The sequence below is a fragment of the Peromyscus leucopus genome, chromosome 9, assembly GCF_004664715.2.
Source record: "Peromyscus leucopus breed LL Stock chromosome 9, UCI_PerLeu_2.1, whole genome shotgun sequence".
Lineage (NCBI taxonomy): Eukaryota > Metazoa > Chordata > Mammalia > Rodentia > Cricetidae > Peromyscus > Peromyscus leucopus.
This window is the reverse complement of record NC_051070.1, coordinates 50,107,671-50,129,378: the sequence shown is the minus strand read 5'-3', so window position 1 is coordinate 50,129,378 and position 21,708 is coordinate 50,107,671. Positions and strand designations below refer to the sequence as shown.

Sequence of the window (21,708 nt, the reverse complement as noted above, 5' to 3'; positions counted from 1 at the left end):
CATTTGCCTGGCATTCACTAGCTTTGGGTTCAATTCCCAGCATTGCCAAAAAGACAAAAAGAAAAATAATTAAAATAAGAGAAAACAGATATGGAGAACAAAACAACCTGATATAATGTTTGAAGAGAACCTAACTGAATAAAATAACACCTTAAAATATAACATTATTAAGATGTCTCAGAAAAGAAGAACAGACGCCTAGGTTTTTTTTTTAAGGTATTGCAACACAAATGAATGCAGAATGATACAAATCAATAGATATCCTAGTAAAGGTATTACACTTCACATTTAAGTTTCATTGTCTATTATTTTCTGCATGTGAGCATTCGCCTGCCTCCATGCCGGGTGCTGTGAAGGCCAGAGGAGGGTACACACACACTCACTGGCACTGGAGTGACGGATTGTGAGCTGCCATGCGGAATGGAAGCAGGCTCTGCTGCAAGTGCTTAGTTACTGAGCTATCGATTCAGACCTAAACCTCAAGTTTAAAAAGAACTCACCAAGGATTCAGCAACTAAATGACAGGAGGAAATTAAGCAAGCCTCAGACTTCTCAAAATCAACATTCGAAACTAGAAAATATTGCCTTAAGGGACAAAATGACTCAAGAACAGGACACACATTCAAGTTGTCTTTCAAGTATAAATACTGTGGACATTCTCCATTAACATGTCAAACACGTGGACTATGACATCAAAGGGCCTAGTTTTTTAGATTCATGGGCTGGAGAGATGGCTCAGCAGGAAAAAGTGCTTGTCACTAAGCCTGAGGCGCACACGGACAATCAGTAAACAAATGTACGAGGCAATTTTAAATCCCTGATGACACAATCCAGCTGGCTAAGAACTGGATCCAAATCAAGAACTCAGAAACAGAGAAGCTATAATAAAGTAGTGATAATGGGCACAGAATGCATTTAAATACTGAACTGAGACTAAAGACATGTAGAAACTATAATTACAGATGAACAGATGTCATAGTCTTTGATAATGAAATGAAAACAATAGAATGTATTAATTATAAAGTGGGGAGAGGGAGGAGGATGTGCTGAGAGATTATTATGGTTTTTCCCAAGTAGATTAATGTACACTGCTGTAGAATTCCCTCTTCCTATCTATGGCCATAACACCCTGAACTTGCCCATCTCATCTGATCTCAGCTGCTAAGCAGGGCCAGGCCTAGTTAGTAGTTGAATAGAAGAAATCCCTCTTCTCCAGTGGTACTGCGATGGTGAGATGGTATGAATGAAAATGGCCCCCACAGACTCGGAGGGAGTGGCATTATTAGGAGGTGTGGCCTTGCTGGAGGAAGTGTGTCACAGGGGGTGGGTTGGCTTTGAGGTTTCAGATGCTCAAGCCAGGCCCAGTGTCTCACTTTCTCTTCCTGCAGCCTGTGCATCCAGACGTAGAACTTCCAGCTCCTCTCCAGCACCATGTCTGCCTGCACGGCAACATGCTTCCTGACATGATGATAATGGACTAAACCCTGGAACTGTAAGCCAGTCCCAATTAAATGTTTTCCTTATAAGATTTGCTGTGGTCATGGTGTCTCTTCACAGTAATAGAAACCCTAACTAAGACAGATGTGATTCAGGCTGTTTTCCATAAGCACAGAATACTGGATTCTCATATTTATTGACTACTCTCATCAGTTTCTACTTTCTCTAAGTCAGAGAAAGAAAAATATGAGCATTCACCATGAATTTGGAACTCACATTTAACCACTACATTTTTCTTTTTCACTGTATTAACATTATCAAAATACAAGGCTAAAAAAGAAAAATAAAGATGTAACAGGAAATATTTTAAGAAATATCGCCAGGCAGTGGTGGCACACACCTTTAATTCCAGCACTCAGGAGGCAGAGGCAGGTGGAGCTCTGTGAGTTCGAGGCTAGCCTGGTCTACAAATCGAGTTCCAGGAAAGGCGCAAAGCTACAACAGAGAAACTGTCTCAAAAAAACAAAAAAAAGAAAAGAAAGAAAAAAGAAATATCATGTAAGATGACTAAACACTTAATATTTCCACTGATTACTTTTATTAAATTTTAAAATCACTGGCCACTGACTTCCATCCCTAATACTCCTAAAAAGGAAAATGTAAAGAAAACAGAAGAGAAAGGAGGGACTAGGAGGAAAAGCAGGAGGAAAGGATAGGAAATGAAACATTTCTAATAATGTCTCTATTAACCATAACTACAAAATGGTTTACAGTTAATAAGCCATACAGAGAATATAGTGGAAGGATACATTAATTGAATAAAATTTCCATACTATTCCAAATGAGCAACTTAATCATTATATCTGACACATCAGCACGCAAAAAAAAAAAATGTTCATTTACCTTTAGCTAGCAAAAAAGTGATCCAAGAAATTTTTAGCACCAACATAGAATTTATTTCAGTAGATATCCTGGTTAAAAAAAAATACAAAGCAATAAAAAAGTTAGACACTGACAAAGTTTTTCAGCTTTACTTTTAAGTAGTTTGTTTTGTTTTAAATTGTAGACTAGAGTTAAATACACAATGGAATGCAATTCTCTTTAAAAGCACAATTTACACCTGAACTCAATTTATCTCAGTTCATTTCATGTGCCTACCAAAACATTTATTCTTAACCTAAAATTATATAAAATCCAAGGAACTTTAATGTAATTTGTTTCTAGTTACCTTTATGCTTGTTTGCTCTTTTGTTTTCTAGTTAAGATGAACAATGTAAGCAAAAAGAAAAAAAATTAACGTGGTTTTGGTTTAGCAACACTTTGCCTTGAGAATGTTTCCATAGAATGGTCATTCATTAGAATTAGCAGATTTATATGGATTGATAAATGCACAACTTGCATTTCTATGCTACTGCTCTAATGGGGCAGAAAAGTCTCCAGGACTACTTGATCTGCTTCCAGAGAAGAACATGGACATACTGTTCTCGCCTGTGGTAGACATTTTCAAGATAATTTAGGATTTATAATTGATATTTGTGTGTTGAGATTTGTGTGCGTGCGTGCGTGCGTACATGCATGTGTGCATCTATATGTGTGTCTGTGAACCACTTGTATGCCAGGTGCTTTCAGAGGCCAGAAGAGGTCATGAGATACCATGGCACTGGAGATACAGACAGTTGTGGGCCACTGTGTGGGTGCTGGGAATCAAGCCTGGGTCCTCTGGAAGAAGGAGTCTTCTTAAGCAGAGCCTTCTCTCCAGCCCCCTAATGTAGAATGTATTTGTTCTTATACAAAAGTATACAGAGCCTTGTTAATACAATCCCTGTGATAGATCCTCAGTATTCAGTGAATGGACTGCATTTTCCCCAGAACAGTGACAGAGAACACTGAATCAATTTCAGCTAATTAGTTCTCCTTTGCAATATAAGGTATGCATTTTCAAAGCAGTTTAAACAGGATTTTTATGACCTCGACTTATAAAGTAGTATGTTTTTATCACCCAAAAGTAACACTAGTAGTATCAGTATGTCTGAGATTCGTCATGAAAAAAAAGTTTTTTAGTGAAAAGTAAATGTTTTCAACTACTTACACACTGCTGGGTTGTGTCAAATATATAAGTTCACATGTCCTGAAAGGAATATATAATTTCATTATCGTTATGGCTTTTTAAAAGTAACTTTTGAAATACTACTGCAGCATGACTCATGAGCATTCTACAACAAAGGTAAAATACATTTACTCACTACAAAGTGTCATTTCACATCACAGTGTCCTAATTACAAAAGAACTGGCTTCTGCCACTGACTTTTAAATCAAAACTGATGATAAAATCAAAATCTCTCACTAGAAAGTCATGTATATCTACACAGTTCATCCTGTAATGAAGAAGCTTCAGCATCACCATTTTCACACTCCAGAAAATCATACAAGTAGATGGGAAAAGAAAACCTTGGTTTGATTCAGGGCAGGCAACATTAGGGCTAAATGATTCCATAAAACTGGTCAATAAAAAATATAAATTCTTTTCATAAAGTCCAGGGTGGCCTTTTAAGGACAAATCAGACTAAGTCATTCCCCGGTATAAAATCATTCATCAACTTTCCAGTGCCTGCAGGGCATGGTCCTAGCTCACTACCAATCAGACCCCTTCCTACCTTCCAGACATTCAGACTTAGCAGTTCAAAGGACATCATGCTACTGATTTTGGTGTTGTACACACACTCGTCACATACTTAGTATGCCTGGTTCCAGTCCCCACTCATTTTGCTTAATACATTTCTATTTTTTCTTCATCTCTAGCTTTTTTTCTTAGTCAAAATCACCAGTACTGGAATTACCCTTTTCACCTAGCTAAGATATACAATGTATTACATCTTTTCTACTACTTAAATACAATACTCTACAACAGAGCATCACAATCATTACCACATTTATTTTTCTTTTTCATGTGTACATGTTGTAGTGTACACGTTTGGGTTGATGCACATATGTGCATATATGTGGAGGCCTGAGGCTGATGTCAGGAATCTTTTTCAATTGTTCTTTCATCTTATTTTTTGAGGAAGGGTCACTCAATCAAACCCAGACCTCATGGATATAGCAGAGTACTAACGGTTAATTCTTGATGTGGTTTGTTAATTTATTCTTTGACAAAACAACTGATATCATAAAGTTTCTTAAAGTATATTCCATAAAATACTTGTTCATAAGACCTTATGTTTAATACTGTTATAGTTTGAATGTGAAATATCTCTAACAGGAGCACACTTGAGAAAGAGTCACTCAGATGGCCTTGAGGCTTTAGTAGCCCAGACCCACTTCCTGTTCATGGACTCTGCTTCCTTTTATGGATGCCCTCCACCATGCTTGCTGGGGCTGCCACATCTTCCCAACTATGAGACATTGTAGCCCTCGGAACTGTAGATGGGAATAATTTCTTTCTCCCTCAAGTTGTTTTTGTTGGGGTATTTTATCACAGCAACAGAAAGTAACTGAGACAAATACATGTGTATAACCTATTTAGAAAATGCTGAACTGAACTGAACAGATCAATTCTACCAAACTTCTAAACATCTCACATCACCTTGGTACTTTGTGACTGTCTAAGGGGATACAGAATGAAAATACAGTATTGTGCAGTGCTCTCCAGACTATGTCTTTTTTCTTGTTTAAAAGCTTTGGGCCTGCAAGATAGCTCAGCTGGCAACGTGCTTGCTGCTGGGCCTGACAACCTGATTCTGAAAACGGGACCCAATGGCAGAAGGAGAGGACCAACACCTCCAAGTTGCCCTCTAACCTCGAATCTGTGTCATGGTGCATTTTCCCACTTGAAAGCTAACATTCATTAAAGTTTATTATGTTTATACAAAGCCACTGAACAGAAGCACTATTTATGTATTACCTCATTTAATATATTAAAAAATTAACAGGTATGTGATGGCTATTTTTGGTGGTCAACTTGACTACATCTGCAATTAACTAAAACCTCAAAATAGAGGACACATCTGTGAGGATTTCTGCCTAATTTGAAATGGGAAGATCTACTTCTAATCTGAATCTCTGAGGTAGGAAAACACACCTTTAACCCAGATCTTGAGGTGGGAAGACACACCTTGCAGATCTTTAATCCAAATCTAATCTGGGCTATGCCTTCTGCTGGAAGCCTAAATATGGACAGGGGAAATGGAAGCTTTTGCTCTTTACCTGCTTGCCCTCACCTTGCTAGCAAGTCCATTCCTTCACTGGCATTAGAGTCTACTTCTTTAGGATTCCAGCATATACTGAAAACCAGCTGAGCCATCCAGCCTTGTGGAGGAGCAACTACTGAATTCCTGGACTTTCCATTCATAGCTGGTCATTGTTGAATTAGCTGGATCACAACCTGTGAGTCTTTCTAGAAAATCCCCTTTCTATGTAAAGATAGAGATTCAGTCTATAATTTCTGTTATTCTCAAGGACCCTGGCTAATAAATCCCCTTTCTATATGTATAGAGAGATTCTGTCTATAAGTTCTGTTACTCTCAAGGACCCTGACTAATAGGTACTCTCATTAACTTGCTTTAGACATTAGAAAACAAAGTACCCAACTTAGGTAACTCATTTATCCAAGATCACACAGCACATGCCCGTGATTCGGTTAGAATCCAGGTACATGTGACTCCATCTCCACTAAGCCCTACTATAGCTTCTTTTTTTTGTTAGACAACACATCCAACTACTGTTTTTGATAGAGGAAAAGAAGGATGGATAGGAACTTCTATCTTCTCTGTTACAAGGGCACATCGGTACCTCATAATGCAGAAGGGAATCCACACAGGCTTAAGAGCCCATCATGGACACGCTTCAGTGGTTTGTTTGAGTAGCCCCAGCCTAGGTGCCTCAGAGGAACTCAATAAGGCGAAACAACCTTAAAAGTGTAAAGCCAGCTTCACAGAGAGAGATGATAATGAGGGCAAACTTCAGGGAAGACAGAGAAGCCCCGTCACAAGAATCTCAACTGGACCAGAGTTACAAGGCTAGCTTTGGAACATGCCTGCCACTGTTCCCATTCCCTGGATAGGTTGCTAGCTATGGATGAGAGGGAAGACAGCTTTGGGAGTTAATTGGTGATTTCTCTGATGGCTGATTCTCTAAATGAAGCACATCTTGAAGATTCAAATCCTCACTGTTCATTGATGTTTGTGTCAATGGTCATCATGAACTCTCATAGTCCAGTAATGGTTGAAGAAAATTCTGTGAAAACTGTTGTCTGGGATCCCACTGATTTACCGGGAAATACTGCTGTTGATACTGGCCCTTAGGGAATAGGATCTAGGAAGATTCTGAACACTTCAAAATTGTCTACATAACTTCTAAAGCTTTTAAATTTCAATATGTAGTAGATGCGATATTCTTTTCTTCTTTCTCCTCTGAATTTTCTGGCATCTAAGAAATTCTCTGAAACTTTCTTCTCCCCACCCTTCCAAACTACTTAAAGTTACTCTTCAAAATACAGATACGAGAAAATTCATGTTAGTAGTCTTAATATTATTAGTTATTGTTAATGAATATGAAGAGACAATTTTTGGTTTAATGGAATTTCTATTGATCACTCACTGTTCTCTGTTTAGAGAAAAAGATGGCAAATCACCTAAACAAACTATTCTGTAAAGTCTAAAAATCACTTATGAGGTCATTCCCCTTCCTAACATCCATTTCTACTTTCCCCTCAATTCCCAGGATATCAACTGTAATTTATAAGTGGATAATATAATAAATAAATAAATAACCTGAAAACTGAAACTGGTATCAAAGCAGAGTACTGATGCCAGACAAGAGAGTAAAACTACCTAGAATTATCCAATTAAAATTATTATAGTAGAAATGTGGATGGAGAAATCTTATAGGGCCCAACCCCTAGACAAATAACTCCAGGCAATTAAGAAATGCTGAGAGCAGGAAAATAATTTTCCCCAGGGAGGAGACCATTAACTGGTTATCCAATAACAAATGGTTAGCCCTGAAATCATATACACAGAAGTAACATTAAATTGACTCAGCAGGTTATAATTACAGATTTTGTATACATGTAACAACATCAAAGAAAATGAGGCAACAGATTTAAAAGGAAGCAGGTGCACAAGGTGGGGGGTCTGGGAAGAGTCAGGGGAAGGAAAAGGAATGGGGAGAAATGATGTAATTATATTTTAATAATAAAAAAATTATTATAGCAAAAAGTAGTAACTTTTTTTAAATAATAAAATTATTGTAGCAAAAAGTACCCCAAATGATCCCTAGCCCTCAAATTCTAGATCTAGAAATAATCTGATGGTTTTGTTTTTTGTTTTTGTTTGTCTTTTAGTACTGATTTGTGTAGAATTTTCTTTCGCTCTTAAAGATTCAATTCATTCTTATTTATGTTTATGAGTCTGTATCTCTGTTGTTTATACACACATCTATGCAGGTGCCCTGCACAGGCCAGAAGCTGGAGTTACAGGTAGTTGTGGGTCACCAGAAGTGGATGCTGGGTTAGAATTCCCATAATCTGCAAGAGCAGCAAGTACTCTTAACCACTGAGCCATCTCTCCAGTCCACTATAATTTCCTTACCAATTGTTTCAGTGAAGTTTTTGCTTACTTTGTTTATTAAGGATGGGAAGCCTCTACTACAATTCTGAAAGCTGCTTTTGAAGCATTTCATGCTATGCACTACTGGCCTGGTGTTTCCTTGTGCACTGTCACAATCATAGTATATGCTAATTTATGTATTTAACACTACAAATACATTAGTTATTTGATTATAGTTATAACACTTAAAATGGGGTTATGTAAAGTTTTTTCAAATTTTCAGAAATCTAAATAATATCATGACAGAAATCTCTGAACTTTTTCATAATTGGGGCCATAGTCTTATGAAAACTGCAGAGATGATGAATTAAGTGGTTATGGAAACATTTAAAGAATTTTAAAAGATCACTATTAAATTTTAAAGAAATAAAACAGTATATGTGTGTATGATTTATATATACATATATAAATCATATATACATACATATATTAATATTATGAGGTCATTAATGTAAAACTGTAGCCTAAGGAAAGAAACATTGCAAAATGATAGTCTCTAGCACTGAAATATTTTCTTGATTCTCACTTTGTTTAGGGCTACCTATACTATCCAAGTACTCTATAATCAGTTCACACTTCTTAGGCAACTTATTTGTCATTTCTTTTTTAATAATTAAAAAGAAATTCTTTTTTTTTTCTTGTGCAAAGAAAAATAGCAAAGGCCAGGCCTCATGGTAGGAAATCTTTAATAGGCAGAGATATCATTGTGAGTTCAAGGCCAGCCTAGTCTATGTGGTGAGTTCCAGACCAGCTATAGCTACATAGCTACACAGAGGAACCCTGTCTAGGAAGGAGGGAGGAAGGGAGGAAGGAGAGAGGGAGGAGGGAGAGAGGGAGGGGGAAGTAGAAAGGAAGGAGGGAAGAAGGAAGGAGAGGAGGAAGGGAAAAGAAAAGTCAAGGCATTATTTAAAAAATTCTAGGGCAGATCTAGAAATGGTTTTGCATGCCTGTGATCCCAGTATCCAGGAGGCTGAGGTAGGATATGAGTTCAAGACCAGGCTAGGATGGCCTGTCTCAAAAAATAAGTAGGATGGGGGTATGCTGGGGATGTAGCCTAGATCTATATGTTTAAGGTTAGACTGATATGTATGAGACTCTAGGTCAAAAGAGAGGAGGCGGAGTAAAGAGGAGAACAATCGCAAGCCCAACTTTTGGAGCCTTTTCCCTCCATTTTTTTTTCACTTCCATCATCACAACTCTCTAGTTTTAGTAACACACCAGTTAAAAAACAAAGGCAAAGAAAATAGTTGCGTGCCTCTGTGAAGATACCTCTTTCTAGCTGTCCCCATGCTCATTCACCCCAAAATATCTAAGGACCCTCCTTTTATATTTTTGAGACAAAATCTCTTTATGTAGCCCTGGCTGTCCTGCAACTTACTATGTAGACAACTGTGGCCTCCAACTCACAGAGATCTGCCTGCTCGAACTCACAGAGATCTGCCTGTCTCTGCCTCCTGAGTGCTGAGATTAAAAGTGTGTGCCACCATACCCAGCCTCCACTTTTCTCCTTTCTTTTTATCATCCTAATACAAAGTTACTTATTGAGCTAAAACATTACTTTTTCATATGTTCTTGCTCAAATGTAGTGAGCTCCAAAACAAACAGTAACAGATATATGTCATATTAAGAACTATAATACTGGGGTTAGAAGACTATAATTGATATGAAAAATACATTTAAAAAAAATGAAAGCAAAGTTTAGTCATGATTTTCCAGTTGAATAGTGCTGGTGGAGTCTTCCCAACTACCACTTGGAGCACAGATCGCAACTTAGTAACATAGATCACACACCTTCCATTGACAATATGATTTCTTTCTAAATTGGAAGAAGTTAAAATTTAGATCACTATTCAGAACTACAAATTCTAATAAACAAGCTGGGAAGCAAGCTCAAAGTCTGAAGAAGCAAATGAAAGGAAAGGCTGGTAAAAATAGTTAATTTGGGGCAAGTATTCTGAATGTTTATGAATAGATAAATTACCTGTGAATTAATAAAAAATAATAGCAAAATGGATAAGGCTATGAGATAATAATACTTTTATTAAATATCTAACAGTTCTCAGATTAAATCTAACTGAACAGTGATGTGAAAAATTTGGTTATAAAAATAAAAAACAAAAAACAAAGGTGTAAGCCTAATATAACTTTATCTTACCGTTCTAATTTGCTGTAGAGGGCACATAACACATTGTACTTCTTCAATAGTCTTGACACAGCATTATCAACTTTGGTACTGGTATCAATTTCTTTTATTAAGTCAAAGAATTTATAGACACTATAAAGAATAGAAAAATAATGCATGAGTATCTATCAAAATTTGTTATTTCATTTTCAAGGCATATATATTTCAATTCAGAAGATTACTTGCTCTACAGTAAATCACTGTATGTCCTTTGGAAGGGTTGCATTTGTTTTTGCATTTTACCAGAAGTAACCCATGCCCCAATATCTACCTACCCCTGACTATATCTACTTAAAGTTAAGAAAACAAGAAAAGCAGGGGCATAGAAAGTATGTATATTTGTTTCTAAATATATGTGTATAGGTTTTTAATTAAATTTCTTTTTTTTTGGGGGGGGGGGCGGTTCAAGACAGGGTTTCTCTGTATAGCTTTGTGCCTTTCCTGGAACTCACTTGGTAGCCCAGGCTGGCCTCAAACTCACAGAGATCCGCCTGGCTCTGCCTCCCGAGTGCTGGGATTAAAGGCGTGTGACACAACCGCCCAGCTTAAATTTCTTTTTAACTGATGCATAAAAGTTCAATAATTGAACATTTTAGGGGAGCACCATGTGATGTTTTCATACATGTAAGCACTGCATAATGAAGATAAGTAAGCATATCTCTCTCTTCAAACATTTACTGCTTGTACACAGAAAACATTTAAAATGCAGTCTTTCACATTTATGAGACACTCTGTACCCATTACTAAACAGTCATCTGTATCTGTATGTTTTTTAAATAAGTTCCCATCAATTCAACCCAACACAAAACCATAGAGTTCACTTTAGTGTTTCCATTTTCTTATTCAAAAACTGTTCTTATTTACTTATTCTTTGAACAAACAGCCATCTTTCACCCCCAAAGTCTTCTACTCCCCAACAAGGACAGACTAACACTGTGCACCGCTTCCACCCCTTCCCACATCTCCCTTGTAGGATCTCTCTCAAACTAGCTGCCCAGAGCACCCTGCTTGGTCTCTGACACTGCGTACCAGACAGCTCATGGCAGGCTGCCCACCCCACGTCAGGTTGCTCTGCCCATGTAGATGCCCCCCATGTGAATGTCTACCTCCCCTTGCTCTGATACCTTTTCTGCACCACTTGGCATTTCTTTTGCCTTACCAAAAGCTTCAAGACTGAATATTTGGAGAAAGAAAAGGAAAAGCTGGCTAAAAATTTAAATTGTTAATGACTTCTACTCATTCATTATTGTTTTCTATAAAAACTAATCTGCAATATACATCCTTTCATTAGGGCAGTGAAGACAGAAGTTATCAGATACATCTCATACATCAATTATCATCTCTTCTTACTACTCCTGACACAAGATCTCACTACATATCCATGACTGACCTGGAACACACTATGTAGACCAATCTGGTCTTGAACTCAGCGATCACCCTGCCATACACTATTATGCCTGACTTCATATATTAATTTCTAATTAACTTTGTATATGAGATTATACCAAAGCAGTTAAGTGAACCAAAGAGTAGTCACTGCAACTCTTATAGAATGTCCAACAACCAGAAACATCCTCAGCTACAGCAGGTAAGAAAGCACATGTCTCTAGTCCTAGCACTGGGGAATCTAAGGTAGATCAGTAAGGTCTAGGAGTTTGAGACCCACCTGGACAATACGAGGTTACACCTCAAACCAAACAAACAAAAAAGGCTGAGCTAATCAGCAGAAGGCAAAGAACACTTGACAAAAGATATTCATGACCTGACATAGAGTTTTCATGACCTGACATAGAGGGGATGAGGCAGTGTTGATAAGCTACGTGGAAAAATAAATAAGGAAGCAGGAATGGCAGAAGACAATGCATATCAAGATGCTCCCTAGAAAAAAACTGCTTTGAAATTTCATCTTAACGGTTTAGAAAGCTAGTAAGAAATGCTAAGATTAAAACAGAGGGCTTGGGTCAAAGAATGAATTGTCATTCTCCATGAGGTCCTTTGTTTACATTTACTTATGCTGCATATGGTTAGAAGAAAAGAAGAGGGTGTGGGAGAAAAGAAAGAAAAAAGTATATTGAGAAAATGTATAGAACCCAGAAAAAAAAAAAAAAGAAACCAACCTTAGAGCAGTCCAATGTTTACAGGAGTACAACAATACCTGTCCTAAGAGGCAATGAATACCATGGAAACTTGTTATAACAAAGTTGTCTTTTTCTAAGGGTAATTTAAGAGATGACAGAGAGGAGTTTAGTGCCCATGGTATTATAGGCATTGACTCTTGTGAACTCTTTATGCTATTTATACATTTTTAGATATACACGTATGCATTTATGTATTTGTACAAAGCCTTTGTTTCTTACATACTTTATTTAAAGGTAGTAAGAAAAGTGCTATAAAATATAGTAATTAAATCTGCTTAATTTAACTAAAATGCCAATTATATTTCATTATAGATTATCTCATTTAAGAAGAAATACATTTATTTACCAATCTGGTAAAATTACTTACTGCTGTGTTTTGTAAATATACTAAAAAGGAAATAACAGAAGTCCTGTAAGTTCATTTAATACAAAATATGCTAATTACTTGAGAACAAATTAATATACTTTTAAAGGTCAAAAAAAGATGTGCTAAGGAATTTCTGGGTCAAGTGTTATAATCAATACTGAATATATATCAGTTTTTAAATGTATGTAATTAAAACATCTACTATGCTAAAATCTTTAAGTTAAATAAATCTTATTTAAGATAGACTCACTACTTTTTAAAAGATTTATTTATTTTTTTTTACTTCTAATTAGGGGTGTGTATGTGTGTGTATGTGTGTGTGTGTGTGTGTGTGTGTGTCTTTATATGGGTGCTCACATGATGACTCACACCACCCATAATTCCAGTTCCAAAGGAACTGCTGCTCTCTTCAGGCACTGCACATGGTGCACTTACATGCAGGTAAAACATAAAAGAAAAAATAATAAATTCTTTAAAAAAAAAAAAAACTAAACTTTAACCAACCCTATCAGAGAATGGCAATTCACTATTTATCCTGAATCTGTTATGTTTAATTTAATTATAGCATTTCCACCAACTTCTTAAAGTGTATTAAAACTTTAAAAGCACTTTTAAATGGCAGACCTTTTATGACAGAGTTTTTACCTGGTTTCTATGGTCTTCTGTAGCTCAGTAAAAGTGAATGGCATCTCATCTAGGTCAACTGCTGCAACAAAGATACAGATGCCCCAGAGTTCCTTCTTCTTTTGAATATATCCTTCCTAGGAATAACAAGGTTCAAATATTTTATTAAGCCATTCACACACTGGATACCATGTTAAAGCTGAATTTCATATGATTTTCCTCATCAAACATAAAAATGTATTTTTAAATTCTGACAATGGCATATACTTGAAAATATTTCACTTTATATTAATATAACACTCAAATTTTAAATTATAAGGCAAAAAAATTACAAGGAGTATTAAAAAGTTAAACTTTGGGAAACTTAGAGTCAGTCAGTTCTTTGAAACAGTTTCTTAGTAGCCCAATATTATTAAAGCCACATTAAAAGATTCTATAATTTTATAACTTTAAACTTTTTTCCCAGAAAAAAAAAAAGCTCTCTTATTTATCAGGGTATACTTCTTTTGCTCTAATTTATCCGTTTTTATTTCCTTTTGTTCATTCAAGCATTTACTGGCTTTGTGCAATTTCTTAAATAATCCACCTAACACAATGGACTGAATGCAAATCTCACTTAATAAGAATTAAATGAGACTATGTTTAAAGCCTTGGGCATAGTGTCCAGCATACACTTAGTAACTGATGAGAAATGGCTAACACTGTAAGTAAACTATTTTTTCAGTCTCATCCTTTCCCCTCCACAGTATATGCCACCTTCTAAATGTATATATCTTGTAGGTAAAATCTGGATCGTATTAAGATAAAATGAAGTGTCAGATTATCTAATGGTCTAATGAGCAGGCAGAACTACTTGCTAAGAGGACAGATGTAAGACACTTTACACATCTGGATTCTCATGTACCAGCTGAAGAATGAGAGTATCGGACTATCAAATGATTATAGATAATAGATAATTTACCATCATCCAACTATAAGCTTTTCCTTCTAATATAAATACTTTTAAATATAGCTATAGAGCCATAAGAATAATTGAAATTTAAAAAGAATTACAATATTAATTGTTAGTAAGGAAGAAGTATAAGAAGACAAGTGAATACCAATAATAAACTGAAAATGGTATGACTATTTTGAAAAACAAGTTTGGCCTGTTTCTGTAAACCTAAATATATACTTTCTACATCACTTAGCAATTCTACTCCCAATATTTATACCCAGAAGAAATTAAAACACTGCTAATAATAAACTAGAAGCGAACCAAATACAATAGCAATAAATAACCACAGGTAACTCTATAAACAAACTGTAATAGAAGTATGCAACAGATGCTATTTAACAAAAGGGAAAGTACCAATAAATGTAGCAACAGATAAGTCAAAATCATTACATTGAGAAAAAGTCACCAAAAAAGAAAAAGCTAGACTCAAAATAGTAGCATATTCTTCCATACACAGTTCCAGAAAAGATAAAAAACTCATCTTTAATGTCAGAAACTAGATCAGCAGCTACCCAGGGACAAGGGGATGTGCTGGGGAATGACTATAAAGATGGTAAGAGAACCCTTTTGTGACCAGAAAGTTCTAATCTTTGGTAATTATATAGGTAAATGTATCTATCAACTTTTTGAACTATGTACTTAAACTCATATAGTTTAATGTAAGAAAACTAACTCAACAAATTTGATTCAGAAACTATGTTACATATTTCCACTACTGAAACTGAATATTGATTCACCCATTACAATGACAGTGAAATATTCTCAGCAAATAAAACATCAACTTTTGCCTATGTTTTTAAATTTTTATTTTCTGAGATTATAATATAATTACATCATTCCCACTTCCCTTTCTTCCCTCCAACCCCTCCCATGTATCCCTACCCCTGTCCTCTCAAATTCATGGCCTCTTTTTCATTGTTGTGCAGTGCGCGTGTGTTCCTAAATACATAAATACAACTTAATCTATACGTTACTTGTAAGTACATATTCAGGGCTGACCATTTGGTACAGGATAACCAATTGGTGTGCTCTTCCCTGCGGAAGACTATTTCTCCTGCCTCAGCATTCCTCAGATGCCTGTAGGTTTTTATGAAGGGTTGGGGTCTGTAAACTTTCTCCCTTCCACGTTAGCCTGTCTTCTGGTGTCCTCCTCGTTGCCTATATTCCTTAAAAAGGTTATTTTCTTAGAAACTACTAAGATATGGAAGTTGTTTGCTTCTACGGTAAGCAAAGCCCTAATCCAGACTTTTGGAATTTTTATACTTACCTATCGTAATTCCTGTTTGCTTCTTTGCCTCCAGCCACCTGCCTCTGTGGAGCATCACTGTCCTCAGTAGACCTGCCTATATCCACCATAGTCTTTTCTAAGAAAACTCTTACATTCTTCATAACTAAAACGGCTAAAATGTATTATATTGCTTACTCATTGTTTTTAAACACAGAAATAAAGCTTTTCTGTGATGCTGGGGACTAAAACAATGCTAGGCAAACAAGCTTTCTAACACTGAGCTACATCCCCAGCCCTAAGAACCTCAAATTGTATTAGAATATAGCCCTACCACTGAACTACAGCCTGTGGTCACTTTGCATTTTCTTTTTCATTTCTTCCTTCCTTCGTTCCTTCCTTCATTCCTTCCTTCATTCCCTTCGTGTGTGTGTGTGTGTGTGTGTGTGTGTGTGTGTGTGTGTGTGTGTATGTGTGTGTGTAAGCTAGAGGTCAACTTTGGCTATCTTACTCAATTGTTCTCCACTATCTTTTAGGACTGCTACAGCTAGACTGACTAGTGAGGGACCCCCCACAACTGACCTGTCTCTGTTGCTGCCCTTGCCCCAGGACTGGAGTTACAGCTCTTTGCTTGAGTGCTGGTAATCTAAGTCAGGTCTTCATGCTTATACAGCAAGCATTTTGTCCACTGACTCATCTCCCCAGCCTTTCATTTTCTTAAATGATGTATTTCAAGGAGTAGTAGCTTTAAAATTTGGTTTAACTCTATTTGTTGTTTTTTTTTTTCTTTTATGGCTCATACTTTTAGTGATATCTATGAAAGTTTTTTCTAACAGTTTCGCAATGATTTCTTATATGTCACACTCTATAGAGTTTTAGGTCTAGGACTCATTTGAACTAGTTTTTATAAATATTAAAAGATAGAAAATGAATTCTTTTAATTCCTATTTATTGGTGATCCACATCATGCTTATAAAGGTTGGAGGACAATTTGGCAGGAGTTGGTCCTCTCCTTCCACCACGTGGATTCCAAGGATCCAACTCAGGCTCTCAAGCTTGGCAACAAGCACCTTTATCCACTGTGCCGTCTCTCAGACCCTGGAAGTGAATTTTTTACAGCTCGATATCCAGTTGCTCCAGCTTCGTCTGTTGAAAGGAATAGCCTCCCCTGTTGAATTACTTTTGCACCTCTCTAGAAAACAAACTGACAATAAATTCGTGGTCTATTTCCAAATTCTCTATTCTATTCTACTGATCTACCTACAACAACCAATACTACAGTGTTAAAATTATTGCAGCTTTAAAGATTCTGGACGTTTTTAGATGAGTTTGCTATTTCTGTCAATTCCACCAAGAGTGCTATACTTTTAACTCATAATCTGCATTTACATTTTAATGATATGGCTGAAGAGTCACACTCATCTAATTTTTTTCCTTCAGCCTACCTCTGTGAGCCCTTTTCCTTAGCCTCTGAAGTGCTCTAACATCCTCCTGCTCTTTTCTGCCTCACAGCTTCACAGTAGTTAACTCCAGGGTCAGTTCCCACCCTTCTTTTAATAAGCACCCCTCCCACAGCACCGCCATCCTCTCCAAACAGAGTGCCTTGTCTCAGTCTACTTCCCAGCACGGTGGCTCTGTTAAGCTCCAGGCCTTATTTCCAATCCAACTTACAACCTAAATCTAAAACTAGTCTGGGTTTTTTTTATTTTGTTTTGTTTTGTTATAATTCGATAAACCTTATTGTCAAAAGCTCACAAATAATTTTTTTTCTTGAAAATTATAAGAAGAGGGCTGGAAGGATGGCTGAGTGGTCCACAGCATATACCACCCTAGCAGAAAATTCAAGATAGGTTCCCAGCACCCACATCAGGTGGCTCATACCCATGATCTGACCCTGTGACCTCCAGCTTCATGAGCACTTGCACTCGTGTGCACATACACACAAGTACACATACATTTAAAAAGAAACACTGAAAATTATGAAAAGGGGGCTCTGAATAGCACTTTACAAATTATTAAAACAACAAAAAACCACTTCTCAGTCAAAACAACCACACACAAAAAGGTAAAATTTGTGGAGAAAAATAGATAAACACTTTGCAAACTTTTTTTTAAAAAGTACCTTTCAGAAACCAGATCCTGAACCTACTAAATCTTAGAATAGTGTCAACAGAATGATATGTTGTTAATATGTGTCAAGATCCTTAGAAGCCTTCCATCGTACAGCTTAGGATTCATCCAGTGAAAATAGACTATCTATCTATCTATACACACACACACACACACACACACACACACACACACACACACACAAAATAGAAAATAACTAGAGAGTTGGGTCAAGATCCTTGTAACAGATGTTCTAATAGCTACTTATATACCCCAAACAGTCGCAAACACCTAAATATCTTAAAATGAATGACTAAATAATGCTAGAGCTGTATTATGGGATCATACAAAATCCTAAGACATTTTCAAAGAATAGTATAAGCACATGGAAAAATGCCCAAGATACAATGGTTATGTGGGAAGATAAACTACAAAACTATTTACATTTCTTTACTCTAATTATGTAAAAACAAACAAACAAAAAAGAAAAGAAATTTAGTACCTCTAAAATGGGTTCTTATCTTTAGAGCTATTAGGATAATAAGCAATTTTCATTTTCTTCATTAATTCCTAATTAACATAACTGCAAAATAGGAGATGCAGCAATAAAAACTGCTAAATTTATGAAAGCAGCATAGAAAAATTAGAAATACATGACAAAAAATGTAAAAACATCAAAACTTCAATTATATATTAACACTTCAAATCAAAATATACAACCAACACTTTATATGGCTATCTATTACTCTATCATTTAGTTGTGTTCATTTGAACCACCCTAATGACAACCCCAAATTAGTGACAATTTTTTTGAGCTTTCTTTTTAACAATATTCTAGCTTATAAAAGAGCTCCACCAAGTGGTGACGACAAGTATTTTGAAAACAAAACTAAAGTATGAGAAAATTACAACTTAAGCTATCAGAACATAAATCTGTGAAACTGATTGGAATTTCACAAGGTTAAAAAAAAAAAAAAAAAGCTTCTTGGGACGATGAAATTCTCAGCGGGTAAATGCTCATGCCCAAGACTGACCATCCGAGCTTTATCCTCGGAACTCATATGGTTGAAAGAGAACTTACTCTTGGAAGTAGTCCTCTGACTTCCACACTCATGTCAGGACACGTGTGCCCCTTCACACACACAATAAATAAAATTGAATAAAAACGGGAGAATAGTATTCTCATTAGCCTATATTTTTGAAATATGAAAAAAGAAAACTAGCGAGTTGAAATATGTTAACACAGTTAAAACAGTAAGGTTGAGCTATGTACTAAATGTGCTATAAAAGCCTTGAAACAGAAGAGCTTCTTTCTTCTGTGCTTGGATTTCCTCTTCACCTAAGTTTTATATGTGAACAAAAGAAAGAAGATACTACCATGTCAGGAAACCTCATCCTACTTGCACAGGCTGAGCTGGCAGCAGTCGGGGTTTTTGTTTGTTTGTTTGTTTTTGTTTTTTCAAGACAGGGTTTCTCTGTGTAGCTTTGGAGCCTGTCTTGAAACTCACTCTGTAGCCCAGGCTGGCTTTGAACTCACGGAGATCCGCCTGCCTGCCTCCCAAGTACTGGGATTGAAGGTGTGCGCCACCACCGCCCAGCTAGGCAGCAGTCAGTATTAAGGACATTCTTGGTTGTGCACAGGTGATGCAGGAGTGGCAGAGTCACAGAGAAAGGTAAGAGCTAACCTCCCCGACTCAATCACAGTTTGACAAGACATGCTGGGGTAAATACCAGGTTAGTCAACCATTTTAGTTACATAATACATCTGAGGAGGCAGTTAACTCTACTCCCAGAAAATCATGAACCTGGCAAGTTCAGGCTTACCTGGCCCTATGCCCAAAAGATGAACAACCAAGATTCCTTCCTTAAAGACTGAATACAGAACTCAGTGTACGGCTGATCTAAGCTCCTCCCTGGACTGTGACTGACTTGCTTGTTAATTTTCCTCTATCTCAAAGAAATGTGTAAGTATCTTGAAGGCAGAGAAATTCTACTTTCCTACTGCACCCTCCAGCAGAGTGTAGGACACTACCCAGCATGAAATGCACACAGTTTTAAGTTTTAAGGTGTCTATGCCTTAATATAAGATGTAGTAGCTTTCAGATTTTCTTTCTTATTTTTCCTTAACATGATCAGAGAAGCAAGTAGCAAGAGAATCACCCAAAAAGTCTGTTGATTCGACCCTGGTTTCTTCAGGTTCCATCCACAGGCTGACAGCAAATTAGTAGCACCAGCTAAATAATTCACACAAAGAAATGACATCACAGGCTGGGCGGCGGCGGCGGCGGCGGCGGCGGCGGCGGCGCAGTGGCGCACGCCTTTAATCCCAGCACTTGGGAGGCAGAACCAGGCGGATCTCTGTGAGTTCAAGGCCAGCCTGGGCTACAGAGTGAGTTCCAGGAAAGGCGCAAAGCTACACAGAGAAACCCTGTCTCGAAAAACAAATGACATCACAGGTCTCATTTTTTATACAGGGAACATAACTGATCTAGAGTTTAGCTTCTAATATTCATTAGTGATTTTAAAAATATCCAGAAAATTACAAATTGAGAGGTACTTCCTTAATTTAATAAAGAACATCCACAGAATATCAGCTGTTAAGTCAACAATAATCAAGCTACAATCCATGGAGTCACAGAGATCAGTTGTAGAATAAGGGACTAGAGGAAACACGAAAAGATCTCCCTAGACAAAGAAAACAGAATAGTTATGGGGATGGGACATGACTAGGAAGATCAAATGTAGAGAGAGAAACAGCTAAAACTAAGGACCACTGAGGGGTAGTGTGGAAACCTAACACAGAAGAAGCTTCATAAAATATATACATAAGAAGGTGATCAAAATGAAATTGCCAAATAACAGGGAAGACAGAACCCCAACTGGATATTCCTTGTCATCAAATGAAACTTCCAGTATCAGGACTGAGTTATATTTAATTAGGCTGATGGCCAAAGGGGTCCCATGGGAACCTGCAAACAACCCAGACTGTTGCCAAAACTATAGGTTGCTCTTAACAAACTGATATCAAGGACCCATTGCTGAGAACAACACCTACACAACTCACTGGCCACAGCAAAGTGAAGCTGGTGCCTATATAAAGCTTTCATCCTTACATTCTAGCATATATGGTAAAGCACGTATTCTGCACACTACCAAAGGAGATGCGTAAACACCAACCCAGCCACAAACCTTTGCCCTACAATGGTGTCCTGCCTGCAAGATACGCTAGTGCGATGGTGACACAAAGTCTGTGGGAGTCACCAACCAATATCTGCTTAGACTGAAGGCCCACTCCAGGAGATGGAACCTAATATCCAACAGCTCTTGAATGACAAGAACCTGAGATTCGATAGCCCAGGGACCTAGGGTAAAATCAAACACCACTGTTCTACTAAAAGAGCATAGCAATAAAATGATTCCTAATGACGTTCTGTTATAGTCATAGATAGGTGTCTTGCTCAGCCATCTTCAAAGAGATTTCCTCCTACAGCAGATGTGAACAAATAAAGAGACCCACAGCCAGACATTATACAGCGTGAGAAACCATCGAACACTGGACCCTAAATTCGATATCCCCATTAAATCCCTCCCCTCAGGTCTCAGGGAACCCCACAGAAGAGAAGGCAGAAAGAGTGTGAGAGCCAGATGGGATGGAGGACCAAGAAAAAGGGCCCTCTAGATCAACATGGAAAAGCTCCTAAGAATCACAAGAGAATTAGGCAGCATGCACAGGGTCTGCATAGGTCTGCACCAGGTCCTCTGTGTATATATTATGGCTTCCAATTTAGTATTTTTATGGAATTTCTGCATGAATTAATGAGTGGGGTCTCTGATTCTTGTGCCTTTTCTTGGGCTATTTCCCCCAAAAAAAGATGGGGCCCTAGAGTTGAAAGAAGAAGTGGACACATGCCCCCATCCTAACCCAGACACAATCTCCAATTGATAACGACTTGAAAATAAAAATTTAGTTTCTTTCAAGAGTCTCACTGGGGAAACAAACACCTCTAAAGGGTAGGCTGCATGC

The 21,708-nt window shown here is 37.1% G+C and overlaps 1 protein-coding gene across 2 annotated transcripts in view; it reads right to left on the bottom strand.

The window, feature by feature from the left end:
* Positions 1–21,708, bottom strand: part of Rb1 (RB transcriptional corepressor 1) — a 138,300-nt gene that overhangs the window by 91,926 nt on the left and 24,666 nt on the right. For both annotated transcript variants that reach the window (XM_028877648.2, XM_028877647.2), the window contains exons 3-6: positions 13,375–13,490; positions 10,198–10,317; positions 3,527–3,565; positions 2,341–2,408 (exon numbers count right to left, since the gene is read on the bottom strand). In XM_028877648.2, coding sequence (XP_028733481.1) covers positions 2,341–2,408; positions 3,527–3,565; positions 10,198–10,317; positions 13,375–13,490 — 343 coding nt within the window. The remainder of the gene's footprint in view (positions 1–2,340; positions 2,409–3,526; positions 3,566–10,197; positions 10,318–13,374; positions 13,491–21,708) is intronic.